At 45.4% G+C, this 16,734-nt stretch overlaps 1 protein-coding gene and 1 long non-coding RNA gene across 3 annotated transcripts; both read left to right on the plus strand.

Moving 5' to 3' along the window:
• The first annotated feature begins 124 nt into the window (after positions 1–124).
• LOC124019068 (F-box/SPRY domain-containing protein 1) lies at positions 125–4,988 on the plus strand. Of its 2 annotated transcripts, none has more exons than XM_046334428.1 (3): positions 125–610; positions 1,101–1,457; positions 4,000–4,988. In XM_046334428.1, exons 1-3 carry the CDS (start codon positions 293–295, stop codon positions 4,183–4,185), a joined length of 861 nt encoding a protein of 286 aa, XP_046190384.1. In that variant the 5' UTR covers positions 125–292; the 3' UTR covers positions 4,186–4,988. The 2 variants fall into 2 exon arrangements, with proteins under 2 accessions (XP_046190384.1, XP_046190383.1); XM_046334427.1 differs by having other exon boundaries at positions 126–610; positions 3,979–4,988.
• Positions 4,989–5,488: 500 nt separating this feature from the next.
• On the plus strand, positions 5,489–16,734 carry LOC124019070. Its single transcript, XR_006835735.1, has 4 exons — positions 5,489–6,339; positions 6,637–6,741; positions 15,390–15,511; positions 16,668–16,734. It is a non-coding gene; the product is annotated as an uncharacterized LOC124019070 (long non-coding RNA).

The following is a 16,734-nucleotide window of genomic DNA, read 5'->3' on the forward strand; positions in this document are numbered from 1 at the left end:
TGTCTCCTCCTTTAGAATTAAACATTGTGAATCAGAATAAATATTCATTTATATTCATTTAGAAATGCATGATTTATCAATGCTGTAGAAACATTTCCGGGACCTTGACTGGATTTCGCATTTTGCTTCTCCCTTTACCAACCCGGGCTGGGTCCATGGAAATACATGCAAAACAATACCACCGCCGTGATTTAGGCTCGTGTTGTTAAAAATGGTCCGTTTTAATTCATTTTAGTTAGGAATTTATGCTGTAAAACACAATTTATCGGTCGGCGTCCTCAATTAGACAAATATGTCGGGAGCGGCCGCCGGAGGGGCGCAGTCTTGCATCGGCGCAGCCGCTGCCAGTTGTAGCTCTGCCGGGAACTCATTCGTCGCAGCCGGCGGAGGTGTGGGAATAGCAGGCAGGCTACCCAGTCGGGTTCTTGAGCATGTGTTCTCTTATTTAGATTTGTATGATCTAATGCGGTGCTCGTTGGTGTGCTGGCATTGGAACAACTGTCTAGCCGACGAGAACAGCGAGGTGTGGCGGAGTCTGTGCGCTCGCTCTCTCAGCGAAGAGGCACTGCGCTCCGACATTCTCTGCAATCTGCCAACCCACAAGGGAAAGGTAGCTATGTACGCTAACGTTTGTTTACTATTTGAAAATCATGGTGAAGGCCTATAGCTGTTACAGATTTGTATTATTTCAATCCAGATTATACCACAATGAATAACTCACGCACCCACTTTCAGCATGTATATTAGCTTGCCATTCAATCAGACTGCCTACTCATCAACGTTATTAGTCACGCTGTCTTGTCATGCAGAGACTAGTGTCTAGCGGTCTGCACACGCCCTGTTTATTTGACGTCTGCATTAAATAAGATAGATGAGCATGATGCATTCATTTCCTGAATGAGATGATGTAAATGAAATTATATAGCTATGATCTCTGGTTGCTGGTACATATGTGGATTCTGCCCTCATTTTGCTCTCAATTCATTGAGATGCACCAGCCATATTTGATAAAATTACATGGATGGATGAATGTGTTGATCCTCTTCAAAACCCTGACCCATCTTTGTCTGCCTCCTCACCTGTCTTCTCCTCTCCCGAAGCTCAAGTCCTACCAGCACGCTCTGAGTTCCCACGACTGTTCACGTAACGTCTACGTGAAGAAGAACGGCTTCACCCTTCACCGCAACCCCATCGCCCAGAGCACCGACGGAGCCCGCGGCAAGATCGGCTTCTCCGAGGGCCGCCACGCCTGGGAGATCTGGTGGGAGGGGCCCCTAGGGACCGTGGCGGTGATCGGCATTGCCACCAAGCGTGCTGCCATGCAATGCCAGGGCTACGTGGCCCTCCTGGGTACTGACGACCAAAGCTGGGGCTGGAACCTGGTGGACAACAACCTGCTCCACAATGGGGAGGTGAACGGGAACTTCCCCCAGTGCAACAACGCCCCCAAATACCAGGTAGGTTAGCAACCTGTTTCCCGTGGGTCGTAATCATTAGTGCACAGTGTACACCATAGCAAATATTTTGCACCAAAAAAAATGCCATCTAAACAGCGAGTTTAGTGCTGAAGTTCAGGGACGTTGTCACTATGGGGTGAGCTGCAGGGTTCAGGGACGTTGTCACTATGGGGTGAGCTGCAGGGTTCAGGGACGTCGTCACTATGGGGTGAGCTGCAGGGTTCAGGGACGTTGTCACTATGGGGTGAGCTGCAGGCAGGTTCAGGGACGTTGTCACTATGGGGTGAGCTGCAGGCAGGTTCAGGGACGTCGTCACTATGGGGTGAGCTGCAGGCAGGGTTCAGGGACGTCGTCACTATGGGGTGAGCTGCAGGCAGGTTCAGGGACGTTGTTACTATGGGGTGAGCTGCAGGGTTCAGGGACGTTGTCACTATGGGGTGAGCTGCAGGGTTCAGGGACGTTGTCACTATGGGGTGAGCTGCAGGCAGGTTCAGGGACGTTGTCACTATGGGGTGAGCTGCAGGGTTCAGGGACGTCGTTACTATGGGGTGAGCTGCAGGGTTCAGGGACGTCGTCACTATGGGGTCAGGGACGTCGTCACTATGGGGTGAGCTGCAGGGTTCAGGGACGTCGTCACTATGGGGTGAGCTGCAGGGTTCAGGGACGTTGTTACTATGGGGTGAGCTGCAGGGTTCAGGGACGTTGTCACTATGGGGTGAGCTGCAGGGTTCAGGGACGTTGTCACTATGGGGTGAGCTGCAGGGTTCAGGGACGTTGTCACTATAGGGTGAGCTGCAGGGTTCAGGGACGTTGTTACTATGGGGTGAGCTGCAGGGTTCAGGGACGTCGTCACTATGGGGTCAGGGACGTCGTCACTATGGGGTGAGCTGCAGGGTTCAGGGACGTTGTCACTATGGGGTGAGCTGCAGGGTTCAGGGACGTTGTCACTATGGGGTGAACTGCAGGGTTCAGGGACGTTGTCACTATGGGGTGAGCTGCAGGGTTCAGGGACGTTGTCACTATGGGGTGAGCTGCAGGGTTCAGGGACGTTGTCACTATGGGGTGAGCTGCAGGGTTCAGGGACGTTGTCACTATGGGGTGAGCTGCAGGGTTCAGGGACGTTGTCACTATGGGGTTAGCTGCAGGGTTCAGGGACGTTGTCACTATGGGGTGAGCTGCAGGGTTCAGGGACGTTGTCACTATGGGGTGAGCTGCAGGGTTCAGGGACGTTGTCACTATGGGGTGAGCTGCAGGGTTCAGGGGCGTCGTCACTATGGGGTGAGCTGCAGGGTTCAGGGACGTCGTTACTATGGGGTGAGCTGCAGGGTTCAGGGGCGTTGTCACTATGGGGTCAGGGGCGTTGTCACTATGGGGTCAGGGGCGTTGTCACTATGGGGTCAGGGGCGTTGTCACTATGGGGTCAGGGGCGTTGTCACTATGGGGTCAGGGGCGTTGTCACTATGGGGTCAGGGCGTTGTCACTATGGGGTCAGGGCGTTGTCACTATGGGGTCAGGGGCGTTGTCACTATGGGGTCAGGGACGTTGTCACTATGGGGTCAGGGGCGTTGTCACTATGGGGTCAGGGGCGTTGTCACTATGGGGTCAGGGACGTTGTCACTATGGGGTCAGGGACGTTGTCACTATGGGGTCAGGGACGTTGTCACTATGGGGTCAGGGGCGTTGTCACTATGGGGTCAGGGGCGTTGTCACTATGGGGTCAGGGACGTTGTCACTATGGGGTCAGGGGCGTTGTCACTATGGGGTCAGGGGCGTTGTCACTATGGGGTCAGGGGCGTTGTCACTATGGGGTCAGGGGCGTTGTCACTATGGGGTCAGGGACGTTGTCACTATGGGGTCAGGGACGTTGTCACTATGGGGTCAGGGGCGTTGTCACTATGGGGTCAGAGGCGTTGTCACTATGGGGTGAGGTGCAGGGTTCAGGGACGTTATCACTATGGGGTCAGGGTTGTTGTCACTATGGGGTCAGGGACGTTGTCACTATGGGGTCAGCTGCAGGGTTCAGGGACGTTGTCACTATGGGGTGAGCTGCAGGGTTCAGGGACGTTGTCACTATGAGGTCAGGGTTGTTGTCACTATGGGGTCAGGGCGTTGTCACTATGGGGTCAGCTGCAGGGGTCAGGGACGTTGTCACTATGGGGTCAGGGGCGTTGTCACTATGGGGTCAGGGGCGTTGTCACTATGGGGTCAGGGACGTTGTCACTATGGGGTCAGCTGCAGACAGAGTTATAGACACGTCTGAATACATAAATGGGCATGTTCTTTTTAAAGCTCAGAGCCATTGTTTAATAAGGCTGATGAACCGTCTGAATGGAGTGTCTCTAGTTATTAGATTGACATATATTTGTTTGATGAGTTAGGCCTGTGCAGTAGGATGCATGTCAAGAAGAACGCCACCTTAAATGAGAAGTTCTCATAACAGTAAAGCATGTATTAATTGTAGCTTCTGAAAGTGAAGCCGTTCTGTGTTGTAGCTGTTACTTACTGTTATATTACTTTCTAGTGTAATGGTGTGCGTCCACAGATCGGGGAGAGGATACGAGTAATCCTGGATATGGATAACAAAACCCTGGCCTTCGAGAGAGGCTTTGAGTTCCTGGGAGTGGCCTTCCGAGGGCTTCCGAAAGCCTGCCTCTTCCCGGCCGTCTCAGCTGTCTATGGCAACACCGAGGTGACCATGGTCTACCTGGGCAAGCCTCTGGATGGGTAGCACTGCCACAAGAGCAGCCGGTGCCATGGCAGGTGTGCCAAGGATAATGACTGTTGGTTGGCCCTCGAGAAGACTCTCAACTAACATTCCACAACCACTGGGGTGGAACCTAAAATCAAAATGGATGCCAGTGAGCATTGATGGACAAGCGGGGAGTTGGTTGGGTGTGGACTGGAGGTTGTTTCAAAAGGGTTTTCTGTCTCAACATGGATGTTAAATCCACTAGCTGCTGGACCATTTTATTTACAGTATGGGAGGACTTGACTTTTTTTATTTTTTTTATGTTATTTTATGAAGTAACAACACTGCTGAATCCCGTACATGCGGTTGGTTGTATGTCTGTTCCTATGAGGCCAAACCAAAATATGAACCGTGGCAAATATGTAAATAAACCCTCATCATACAATAGAGGAACAAGTCATCATCGTGAGAATATTGTAGATGTGGAAATGTGAAGCTGTAACATTTCTGAAGCACAACTGTAACTGTCGTGAGGGGGAACGTGGAGTGATTGACCTTTGACCCTTTCAGAGGGCCAACTGACCATTTGAAGCCAGGAAAGAAGGCTTCAGTAGAAAAGCTAGCTGGTCATGCGCATGCGTTGCAGTATAACTGAAACGTCTCCTCTCTTCAGATGCGTTGTATAGGAAGAGCAGAAGTCCGGGGACTACATTACCCTTTGTGCATCCATTTTAATTGTGGTATTAGTCCTAGTATTTCATGATATTTATTTATAGGTTTTAATCCGTGGTACTATTGAAGAGGTCATGGAAGCTTCGAATAAAGACGATCTGGTGCCAGTCTGATTGTTTCATGATGCTTCCACAAGAGGGCAACCATTGCTTTGTGTATGTTATGTAAAATAAGAACCACCTACTGAAACATTTTAATAGGCCTGTATTTTATTTGACTTCCTTAATCAAAAGGCACTCACACATCTGAGCTATCTTTGTTGCAGGTGCCTGGTAATCGTTGAAGAAGAAACACTCACCTTGATAGTATCGCTGCTCTTTGTTAAAGCTTTACGTATCGGCTTCAAGGCTTCCTAAACTGAAAGACACCTTTCAATGTCTATATTATCACACTGCAATCTCCCTTATTCTACAATCAAATCCTTTTGTTTTTGTCTGCCTTTCTCATGAAGTACAGTTGGTGTTTGTGGGCTGAGTGAAGTGCAGGATAGTGTCAGTCTGTAGGCATTCTCAGATGCCCGAGGTTAGCTTGAAGCAGGTTTCTGATTTATAGTTTGATTATAATGTGTGTGTGTGTGTGTGTGTGTGTGTGTGTGTGTGTGTGTGTGTGTGTGTGTGTGTGTGTGTTAGAACCACATGAAAGCTTAGAATGTCAGTGGTGTTCTACCTCAGTGCTACTCGTGCACACTCTTGAGGAGGGAGCATGAGGGATGTCTCTTTGTACTGTTTTTAAAACACAAGGAATAATACTAAATGCAATATTCAAAGAGGGGATCCAGGTCTAATTTGTGAAGCAAGGTTAAACTTCTGACCAATGAATGCTGCTTAAATTAAACGGACCATGAATCTGGCTTCGGCTGCCAATCCCATAGTAAAGGCAGAGTTGAGGGAGAGAGGAGAGCATGAGAGGAGAGCATGGCCTCGTAGCATGAAAACCAGAAGGACGCACCAACAGAGCATCCATGCAACGGCAGCTCCATCACTTCCTGATTCTAATTCCAGAACTATAGGAGAATACACAACACTACGCTGTGGGTAGGCCACACAATTGAAAAAGAATTACCTTTCTGTGTTTGTGTGTGTCTGGGGAAAAAAAGAAGCTGTTTTTCTCTTCCAAAAGTTCATCATAAATGAGAGGGCTGGTTGAATATGTCTAATGGTGTTCGTGTAGCTGACTATTCATTGTCAAGAAAAGCTGATTTTTCTCTTCACTGTTGCACAAGTGTCAGCTAGGCAGGAAGGGTGTGAGTGTCGAGTGGTTTCCTCAGTACTATCTGTTGATCAGAAACAGAAGTAGGCGAGAGGGGTGTGAAAGGCGTTTTCTCACTAGGTTTTTGTGGTAGACAAGAGAAGCCTACACCAATCTTGATGTGAATGACAAATGCCAATGTACCAGGCATTTTCGTGAGAGGGTGAACTGCTTCACATTGCAATTTTGAAGAGAAAAAAAAATCAAAGAAAGGTATTTTAACTTTGAATTCCCACATAGAAATAGATGGGTGAGAAAGGTGTATTTGATGTAAACCTTTATCAGAAAATAACATTGTAAGTTGAGCGTGATGTGCTACGTGCACTGGTATAGATGACATGCACATTATACAATGTAGTGAAGCTTCTCGTTCCAATGTTTAATGTAATATAGAACATGTTTCTGACCTAGGCATGTGAACCTATATACGTATGATCTTGTCCATGTGACTTTGGTTTCCGTTGCTTGCCTGCTTCCGCAAATACTAAATGCACGGCTCTGCATGTGTAGAGAACACACGCCACTCGACCGACCAGCGCTGCATCGCACACAACCGGAGATATGGTCAACAGCTCGACCGACAGTGGCTTGAAGGACCCACATCTAACCACCAGAGTAAGTAGTGGATGCATGGTGCACTGTACACTCATTCCTACCTGTGTGTGATGGATCTCCACACTAGCTAAAGTCATCTATAAATAACATCAACGCAAACTGGAACTCTTCTCGCTACATGCTTGTAATAACGGAAAGTTTAACGTTCAGGTTATTGTCGTTCATGCTCTTAGGTCAAGGAATGATACTTTGTAGCTTGATATCCTAATACACTCTATGCCAATTCTCTGGATTTGTCAATTGCTTATAAAGTGCTGATACATTATGATTGATTTGTTTGTTTCACTATAAGTAGTGTTTGTTCAGATATTTCATATGTGGGTCTTTCCACCAATTGGTTGCCTTTTGAGTAATGTAAATTGGTGATTCGTTTAAAAAAAAAAACATTCCGTTATGGAGCTCCTTATGGGTCATGGTGGAGAAAAAACTGCCAAGCTAACCCGTTCCCTCGATTTATTTTACATTTTTATCCATACCCTCAGAATATTTATAAGGGATTGTACGTTATATATAATGAGGGATACCTGGAGAAAATTGGATCTCTGAATTGAAATATATTTCAGTAAAATATATTTTTACCTGACCCCCACTGAATGCTTGGAGAAAAAAAGAATAGTGACCCTCCTCTATATCCAAAATAATAATTCAAACAAAGTGGACAGCAGAGAAAATGCCTACCGTTTGTCCTCACTCCTAGGACAGACCAGATCATTGGATATGCAGTTTAAGAAACGTTTATTTTTGTTTTGTAAGCATTACATGGCAAAGTAGCCAGAAGTTTGCGGATTCGCAGATCACCACAGACTAGGGTGAAAACATGTACGTTTATAATAAAAGCACTGCATAAATCTGGCAGGTAGCCTAGTGGTTAGAGTGTAGAGGTGGCAGGTAGCCTAGTGGTTAGAGCGTAGAGGTGGCAGGTAGCCTAGTGGTTAGAGCGTAGAGGTGGCAGGTAGCCTAGTGGTTAGAGCGTAGAGGTGGCAGGTAGCCTAGTGGTTAGAGCGTAGAGGTGGCAGGTAGCCTAGTGGTTAGAGCGTAGAGGTGGCAGGTAGCCTAGTGGTTAGAGCGTAGAGGTGGCAGGTAGCCTAGTGGTTAGAGCGTAGAGGTGGCAGGTAGCCTGGTGGTTAGAGCGTAGAGGTGGCAGGTAGCCTGGTGGTTAGAGCGTAGAGGTGGCAGGTAGCCTGGTGGTTAGAGCGTAGAGGTGGCAGGTAGCCTGGTGGTTAGAGCGTAGAGGTGGCAGGTAGCCTGGTGGTTAGAGCGTAGAGGTGGCAGGTAGCCTGGTGGTTAGAGCGTAGAGGTGGCAGGTAGCCTGGTGGTTAGAGCGTAGAGGTGGCAGGTAGCCTGGTGGTTAGAGCGTAGAGGTGGCAGGTAGCCTGGTGGTTAGAGCGTAGAGGTGGCAGGTAGCCTGGTGGTTAGAGCGTAGAGGTGGCAGGTAGCCTGGTGGTTAGAGCGTAGAGGTGGCAGGTAGCCTGGTGGTTAGAGCGTAGAGGTGGCAGGTAGCCTGGTGGTTAGAGCGTAGAGGTGGCAGGTAGCCTGGTGGTTAGAGCGTAGAGGTGGCAGGTAGCCTGGTGGTTAGAGCGTAGAGGTGGCAGGTAGCCTGGTGGTTAGAGCGTAGAGGTGGCAGGTAGCCTGGTGGTTAGAGCGTAGAGGTGGCAGGTAGCCTGGTGGTTAGAGCGTAGAGGTGGCAGGTAGCCTGGTGGTTAGAGCGTAGAGGTGGCAGGTAGCCTGGTGGTTAGAGCGTAGAGGTGGCAGGTAGCCTGGTGGTTAGAGCGTAGAGGTGGCAGGTAGCCTGGTGGTTAGAGCGTAGGGCCAGTAACCTAAAGGTTGCTGGATCAAATCCCTGAGCTGACAAGATAAAAAAAATCTGTTGTTCTGCCCCTGAACAAGGCAGTTAACCCACTGTTCCTAGACCAGTTAACCCACTGTTCCTAGGGCATCATTGAAAATAAGAATTTGTTCTTAACTGACTTGCCTAGTTAAATAAATACAAATCTTATTTGCGGTCTGAGGAAAAAGTATTTTATTTTAATACCACAACAGAGTATGACTAGAATGACTAAACTCCCTCACGACGCCAGGACAGCGGAGTCAATCACCACCTTCCTGAGACACCTGAAACCCCACCTCTTTAAGGAATACCTAGGATAGGTTAAGTAATCCCTCTTACCCCACCCCCTAAGTTTTAGATGCACTATTGTTAAGTGACTGTCCCACTGGATGTCATAAGGTGAATGCACCAATTTGTAAGTCGCTCTGGATAAGAGCGTCTGCTAAATGACTTAAATGTAAATGTAAATGTACCGGAGACGTTTTGATATCTATACAGGCTGTTAAGAAGGAGGATAGTCTATGTTTGGATCAGTACTAAAGTTGTATATCAACCGTCCAATTTGAGCCCAACAGAGCCAGTTACAACTGACGTGTATCTGATCATCAATAATTTAGAGAAAGAAAACATTCATTGTTTATTAACACAGCAGCCACACATATCATTCAGTATGCACTTGTATTTTTTATTTTTTTATTTGGGAAACTATCATTTTCAAATGTATTCAATTTTATTCCATGATATTGTTGTTACAAAATAGATGTGTGTTGACTGTGATTAGGTTATGGGACTATAAGAGCATCTGCAAGGCTAAATTAACAAACTAGGCATGCAAAGCCTCAAACCAAAGACTGGCCAAACTCGTGATGCTAAAAGGGGATTCAAAGGAATTGTAGAATAACTGTATCGCCTAAAACGACATTTTTCATTTAAATTATTATTTCATGCTCACTAATAATTATTTTAAATGTCATTTTATACAGCCTAAAAGCTAAATTTTATAGGCATGTAGTTGAGGTGCTGATGTTGATGTGTTGTTGAAATGCCGAGTGCTCTTGCCAGCCTGTCAAAACTGCTTCACATTTGATTTCTTAAACGGCAGGCCTTAAAATAACTATAGCCTTAATTTCCCTTCCTTCTTCGGCTACTCCTGACTGATTTAGAGTCAGTGTGTTGTTTTAATAGCCTGTTGAAATGTTGAATGTCAGTTGATAGGAACAGAATCATTACCTCCCAAGCAAAGTAAATGTGTTGTCTCCTCAGCTATGGAAGGTTGTGGTGCTGCAGCCTGCCTCTGAATGTCATAGAGACAAACCAAATATATATGTTTTACCTTTATTTAACCAGGCAAGTCAGTTAAGAACACATTCTTATTTTCAATGACGGCCTAGGAATAGTGGGTTAACTGCCTGTTCAGGGGCAGAACGGCAGATTTGTACCTTGTCAGCTCGGGGGGTTTGAACTTGCAACCTTCCGGTTACTAGTCCAATGCTCTAACCACGAGGCAACCCTGCCGCCCCAGGACATATTTGATATGTCCTGGAGTCACGTCTTTCCTCCACATTTTACAGCTTGTTTCTAGCATAAAGCATTCTGGACAAAAGCGTTGCTTTATATAATCAGATCCGTTGTTTATTATCTTCTAAAAACTTAAGCTAACAAAGGGCAGGCCTATATATTTAATATATTTTAGCCATTTTCTTTAACGAAAGCCACAGTAACCTGACATACCCTCACATACCCCCCCTCAATTTGAGCCCTGGTTCTAATTTACTTAACACAACAATCTCTTCTCTGGCACTGAGATATTTAATGAGTGGCGGGAAGGAATTGTCTGACACAATCTATGGGCAGTAGACTGTCATTTCGTCTGTCAAGCAATGCAATTAGATGAGACGACTGACATTTCAAATGCCGCATCTTGTATATATTCGCTACATGTATGAAGATAGTCTTTGTTGCAGAGTTGCCCCAGAACACAACTGAAGGTGAAATATGTGAGGCGGTAGGTAGCCTAGTGGTTAAGCGCATTGGGTCAGTAACTAAAATGTTGCTGGTTCGAATCCCCAAGCCAACTAGGCCAAAAAAGCTGTTGCTGTGCCCTTGAGCAAGGCACTTAATTGCTCCTGTGAGTTGCTCTGGAAAAGAGCCTATGCTAAATGACCAAACTAAACTAACTGAAAGGGACATGGATTACACCGAGGCTGTTGCATTGTGATCTATTGGCCAACCAATGAGACTGCTGCTCAACCAATAAGACTGCTGCTCAACCAATGAGACTGCTGCTCAACCAATGAGACTGCTGCTCAACCAATGAGACTGCTGCTCAACCAATGAGACTGCTGCTCAACCAATAAGACTGCTGCTCAACCAATAAGACTGCTGCTCAACCAATAAGACTGCAACCAATAAGACTGCTGCTCAACCAATAAGACTGCTGCTCAACCAATAAGACTGCTGCTCAACCAATAAGACTGCAACCAATAAGACTGCTGCTCAACCAATAAGACTGCAACCAATAAGACTGCTGCTCAACCAATAAGACTGCAACCAATAAGACTGCTGCTCAACCAATCCACGCAGGGAAGTGACATTTTCCAAGCAAATGATACAATTCACAATTGAAAGAAAAAGAAGAAGCTTGTCACCGGTTCTTGATAATAATCTGAGCTGCCCTGTGACGGAGGCCACAGCACGCTTGTTTTAATGAGATGGCTGTTCAGCAGACTTGATCCCCTTTTCATTATGTCAGACCAGCTTTGCTACAATAAAATCTAAATATCGCAACACACTAGCTGTTGATAACTCATTGACACCTCTGTGGGGCTGTTCAAAACTCCTTGATATCTCTGAGGTGTCGCTGGCACCAACAAGGTTGAGAGTTAAAGTTCGGGCCTATGCTTAAGGAATATCATGCTACCTCATTGCAAAAACCAGGTGCACCTTGTGCTGGGGACAATAACGGGCCACTCTAAAATGTGCAGTTTTGTCACAATGCCATACAATACCACAGATGTCTCAAGTTTTGAGGGAGCGTGCAATTGACATGCTGACTGCAGTAATGCCCACCAGAGCTGTTGCCAGAGAATTTCATGTTCATTTCTCTACCAAAAGCCTCCTCCAACATTGTTTTAGAGAATTTGGGAATACACACAAACCGGCCTCACAACCGCAGACCAAGTGTAACCACGCCAGCCCAGGACCTCCACAACCGCAGACCAAGTGTAACCACGCCAGCCCAGGACCTCCACAACCGCAGACCAAGTGTAACCACGCCAGCCCAGGACCTCCACAACCGCAGACCAAGTGTAACCACGCCAGCCCAGGACCTCCACAACCGCAGACCAAGTGTAACCACGCCAGCCCAGGACCTCCACAACCGCAGACCAAGTGTAACCACGCCAGCCCAGGACCTCCACATTCGGCTTCTTCACCTGCAGGATTGTTTGAGCCACTCGGACAGATGATGAAACTGTGGGTTTGTACAAACGGTCAGAAACCGTCTCAGGGTCGTGACCTGACTGCAGTTCGGAGTTGTAACCGACTTCAGTGGGCAAATGCTCACCTTCGATGGTCACTCTTACGCTGGAGAAGTCCGGTCATGAATCCTGGTTCAACTGTACCGGGCAGATGGCAGACAACGTTTATGGTGTTGTGTGGTCGAACAGTTTGCTGATGTGAACATTGTGAACAGTGTGCCCCATGGTGGCGGTGAGGTTATGGTATGGGTAGGCATAAGCTATTGGCAACAAACACAATTGCATTTTATCGATGGCAGTTTTTAATGCACAGAGATACCGTGACCAGATCCTGAGACCCATTATTGTGCCATTCATCCGCCGCCATCACCTCATGTTTCAGCATGATGATGCACGGCCACATGTCGCAAGGATCTGTACACAATTCTTGGAAGCTGTCCATGGCCTGCATACTCACCAGACATGTCACCCATTGAGCAGGTTTTGGGAGGCTCTGAATCGATGTGTACGACAGCGTGTTCCAGTTCCTGCCAATATCCAGCAACTTCGCACAGCCATTGAAGAGTGGGACAACATTCCACAGGCCACAATAAACATCCTGATCAACTCTATGCGAAGGAGATGTGTCACACCAGATTCTGATCCACGCCCCTACAAAATAAAACCAAGATATCTGTGACCAACAGATGCATATCTGTATTCCCAGTCATGTGAAATCCATAGATTTAGGGCCTAATGAATTGATTTAAATTGACTGATTTTCTTATATGAAATATAACTCAGTAAAATCTTTGAAATTGTTGCATGTTGCGTTTATATTTATGTTCAGTGTATCTTAGCTGGCAAGGTTGTCAGACTTTAGAAAAGCAAGCAATAACTAAATTAATGTAACTCACATTCCTTTTAGCAGGATAAATAGCCACCAATCAGGATGATACAGATGGCTCAAGAGGTAGGCTTAGATACTGTACGCAGACAAATAAACATATTTTCAACACAGAAATAAGCATATTGATTATGGTTATTGATTGCATGCAAGAAAAAAAGCCTTTTCAGGTGTTTTGAAAAAATTATAAAAATTCTCCAATTTACGGACACTGGCCTAGCCCACCTCCGGGCCACCTAGCCCACCTCCGGGCCACCTAGCCCACCTCCGGGCCACCTAGCCCACCTCCGGGCCACCTAGCCCACCTCGGGGCCACATAGCCCACCTCCGGGCCACATAGCGCACCTCCGGGCCACATAGCGCACCTCCGGGCCACCTAGCCCACCTCGGGGCCACATAGCCCACCTCCGGGCCACATAGCCCACCTCCGGGCCACCTAGCGCACCTCCAGGCCACCTAGCCCACCTCCGGGCCTAATAACCCACCTCCGGGCCACATAGCCTACCTCCGGGCCACATAGCCCACCTCCAAGCCACATAGCCTACCTCCGGGCCACATAGCCCACCTCAGGGCCACCTAGCCCACCTCTGGGCCACATAGCCCACCGCCGGGCCACACCCCAGTCATCCTCAAGTACTTTGTGCCACCTCAAAAATCTGAAAACATTTAGGCTGCAATATGTTATAGGCCAAGTAGGACCGTCAAGGTAGAATACGTATGGAGTATTCCGTTTTTAGGTCTATAGATATGCTACACAAAACAACAATGGATAAGACAACCAGAGGGAACAGATGAGCCTGGCTGGTTTTTTCCACTTCACCATGACCCCTAAGTGGTTCCGTATTCTGTCATAAAGAACACTTATTTTTTTTAATTTTTTATTTTTTTAAACATGTTTTTCCATCTCAAGAGGTTGACCTCTAAAGGTCATTCCCTCTAAAGGAGGGAACGGAAGACGTGATATAATCGACCCGCTCAGTTTTCCACCACAAAACGACCAAAAAGATTAGAACCAGCTTTTACACTAGGGTTTGACTATAAGGTGATCAGTAAATAAATAACAAATATTTTAAAAATAAATAGTTTCAGCATATTAAAACCAGAGTTTAGTTCCGGTAACAGGATTGACTTTAAAATGAGGGACAGGTTGTTTTTACCTTAAAATTATTTACTAAAAATCACATTAAATAAATAATACTAATAATAATTAATAATAATAATAATACGAATAATAATAATAATAATTATTATTATTATAATAATAATAACCAGAAATGTATTTGTTAAAAGAAAATTACTACAGCTTTACAATGATGGTGAAAATGTGGAGAAATATTGGGGTTAAAGTCAGTTGAAATTTCTCTAGAAGTCATAGAGGGAAACAGAGAGACACAGAGAGACACAGAGGAAAACAAAGAGACACAGAGAGACACACAGAGAAACAGAGAGACACAGAGAGACACAGAGGGAAACAGAGGGAAACAGAGAGACACAGAGGGACACAGAGGGACACAGAGAGACACAGAGAGACACAGAGGGAAACAGAGAGACACAGAGGGACACAGAGGGAAACAGAGAGACACAGAGGGAAACAGAGAGACACAGAGGGAAACAGAGGGAAACAGAGGGAAACAGAGAGACACAGAGGGACACAGAGGGACACAGAGAGACACAGAGAGACACCGAGGGAAACAGAGAGACACAGAGGGACACAGAGGGAAACAGAGAGACACAGAGGGAAACAGAGAGACACAGAGGGAAACAGAGAGACACAGAGAGACACAGAGAGACAGAGGGAAACAGAGGGACACAGAGGGACACAGAGGGATATGTCAAAATGCAGAAGCCATAGAGGGACACGTGGTCTATATTTAAATGGCACTTAATATAGTAAAACAAGCTTTTAAAATGCAATATTTATGCACAATTTCTACTTAAAAAATGTAATATTAAAGGGATGTGAAAGCCACTCATTTTGTGGAATAACCCATGTAAATTTAGTATTTTGGTAAAATATGATTTAAAGTATAGATTATAAAAGGTTTTAGAAGTATTTTATAGATTATTAATCATTTGTTTATTAGATTACAACCGTAGTGGACATAGGATAACAAGCACAATTATTATAGAGCACATATTTCATTATTCATTATTATTATATAGCACAACAGTGAATAGTGGAATTTACCTATGTGCCACATAGATTTGATGGAGGGGATTTGAAATGGTTTTGATAATACCATATTAAAAGAATTAATTGAATGTATTATCAAGGTTAATTGATAGCGGACTGCCCAGATGCTCAAGATATACTGTTACTATATTTGAATGGGCTAGAGACTGCGCTGGTATTTTAATGTCTGGCTGTACTAACCGTGACGTCTCTCTGCCCACGTTGTAGACCTCTCCTTTTGACAGTCTCACTTCTCTCTTGCTCTCCTTCTCTCTTCCACAGCCAGGATGTTTAGATGTTCATCCACGGCCTCCTCCCCTACCCTGCTCTGTCTAACCCTCTGGCCCCTGTGGAGCCTCCTGATGTCTGCCTTCTGCCACCCTCACCACGGCCCCTGCAGACTGGTAAGCGCTAAACGTCTTGGACAAGCTCATTAGAATAAATTTAACTCAATCGAAAAATATAAAAAATACAATAAAAGACAAAGTAAAGAAAGTCTCTTTGAATGTTGAACTATAAAAGCATGTGGTTCTCAGTGAAAGGTGTAAAAAAAAGAAAGTGCCTCTGATAATATTTGCATATACAGGGTTAAGGGGAAGAGTGCATACGACACCACAAAGGTGATGCTATAGTGGAAACTGCTGCTGGTTCTCAGTGGTGTAAAGAAAGTACTGAAGTCAAAATACTTTAAAGTACTACTTAAGTAGGGGGGGGGGGTTTATCTGTACTTTACTATTTATATTTTTGACAACTTTTACATTTTCCCCTGACACTGAAAAGTACTCGTTACATTTAGAATGTTCCGGCAGGACAGAACTATTGTCCAAATTCATTCACTTATCAATATAACACATTGTCATTCCTACAGCCGCTGATCTGGCAGACTCACTAAACACAAATACTGCGATTCAAAATGATGTCTGTCTGTAAATGAGAAGAAAAACAAACAAACAAGAAAGTCATGCTGTCTGGTTGGCTTTAATTCAAGCGATTTTGATGTATAGCATTTATACATACTTTTACTCAAGTATGACAATTGGGTACTTTTTCCACCACTGATCTTAAGTACATTTAAAGCCAGATACTTTGAGACTTTTACTCAAGTAGTATTTTACTGGGTGACTTTCACTTTTACTTGAGTTATTTTCTATGAAGGATATCTTTACTTTTACTCAAGTAGTATTTTACCGGGTGACTTTCACTTTTACTTGAGTTATTTTCTATGAAGGATATCTTTACTTTTACTCAAGTAGTATTTTACTGGGTGACTTTCACTTTTACTTGAGTCATTTTCTATTAAGGATATCTTTACTTTTACTCAAGTATGACAATTGGGCACTTGTTCCATCACTGCTGGTTCTCAGCGCTTCAACTCCTGCATACATCTAATAAATGTATACCCTCATATACTCTCTGGTCTGATATGAGGTATAAGCCCCCCCTCTTTGCTGTTCAAAGTTTTTTATATCATATAAAATAAGGTATTTTATATTGCATTTCTAAAGTAAAGTATTTCTCTTGCATACACTTTAATGTCTCTCTTTTTTTCTCCCTTTACAGACCCAAAAGACTGCTCTCTGTAGCAACAGTGAGCTCTCATCTGTACCTGGGGGCCTACCTGACAGCA

Source organism: Oncorhynchus gorbuscha, unplaced genomic scaffold, assembly GCF_021184085.1.
Source record: "Oncorhynchus gorbuscha isolate QuinsamMale2020 ecotype Even-year unplaced genomic scaffold, OgorEven_v1.0 Un_scaffold_65:::fragment_4:::debris, whole genome shotgun sequence".
In the NCBI taxonomy this organism is placed as follows: Eukaryota; Metazoa; Chordata; class Actinopteri; order Salmoniformes; family Salmonidae; genus Oncorhynchus; species Oncorhynchus gorbuscha.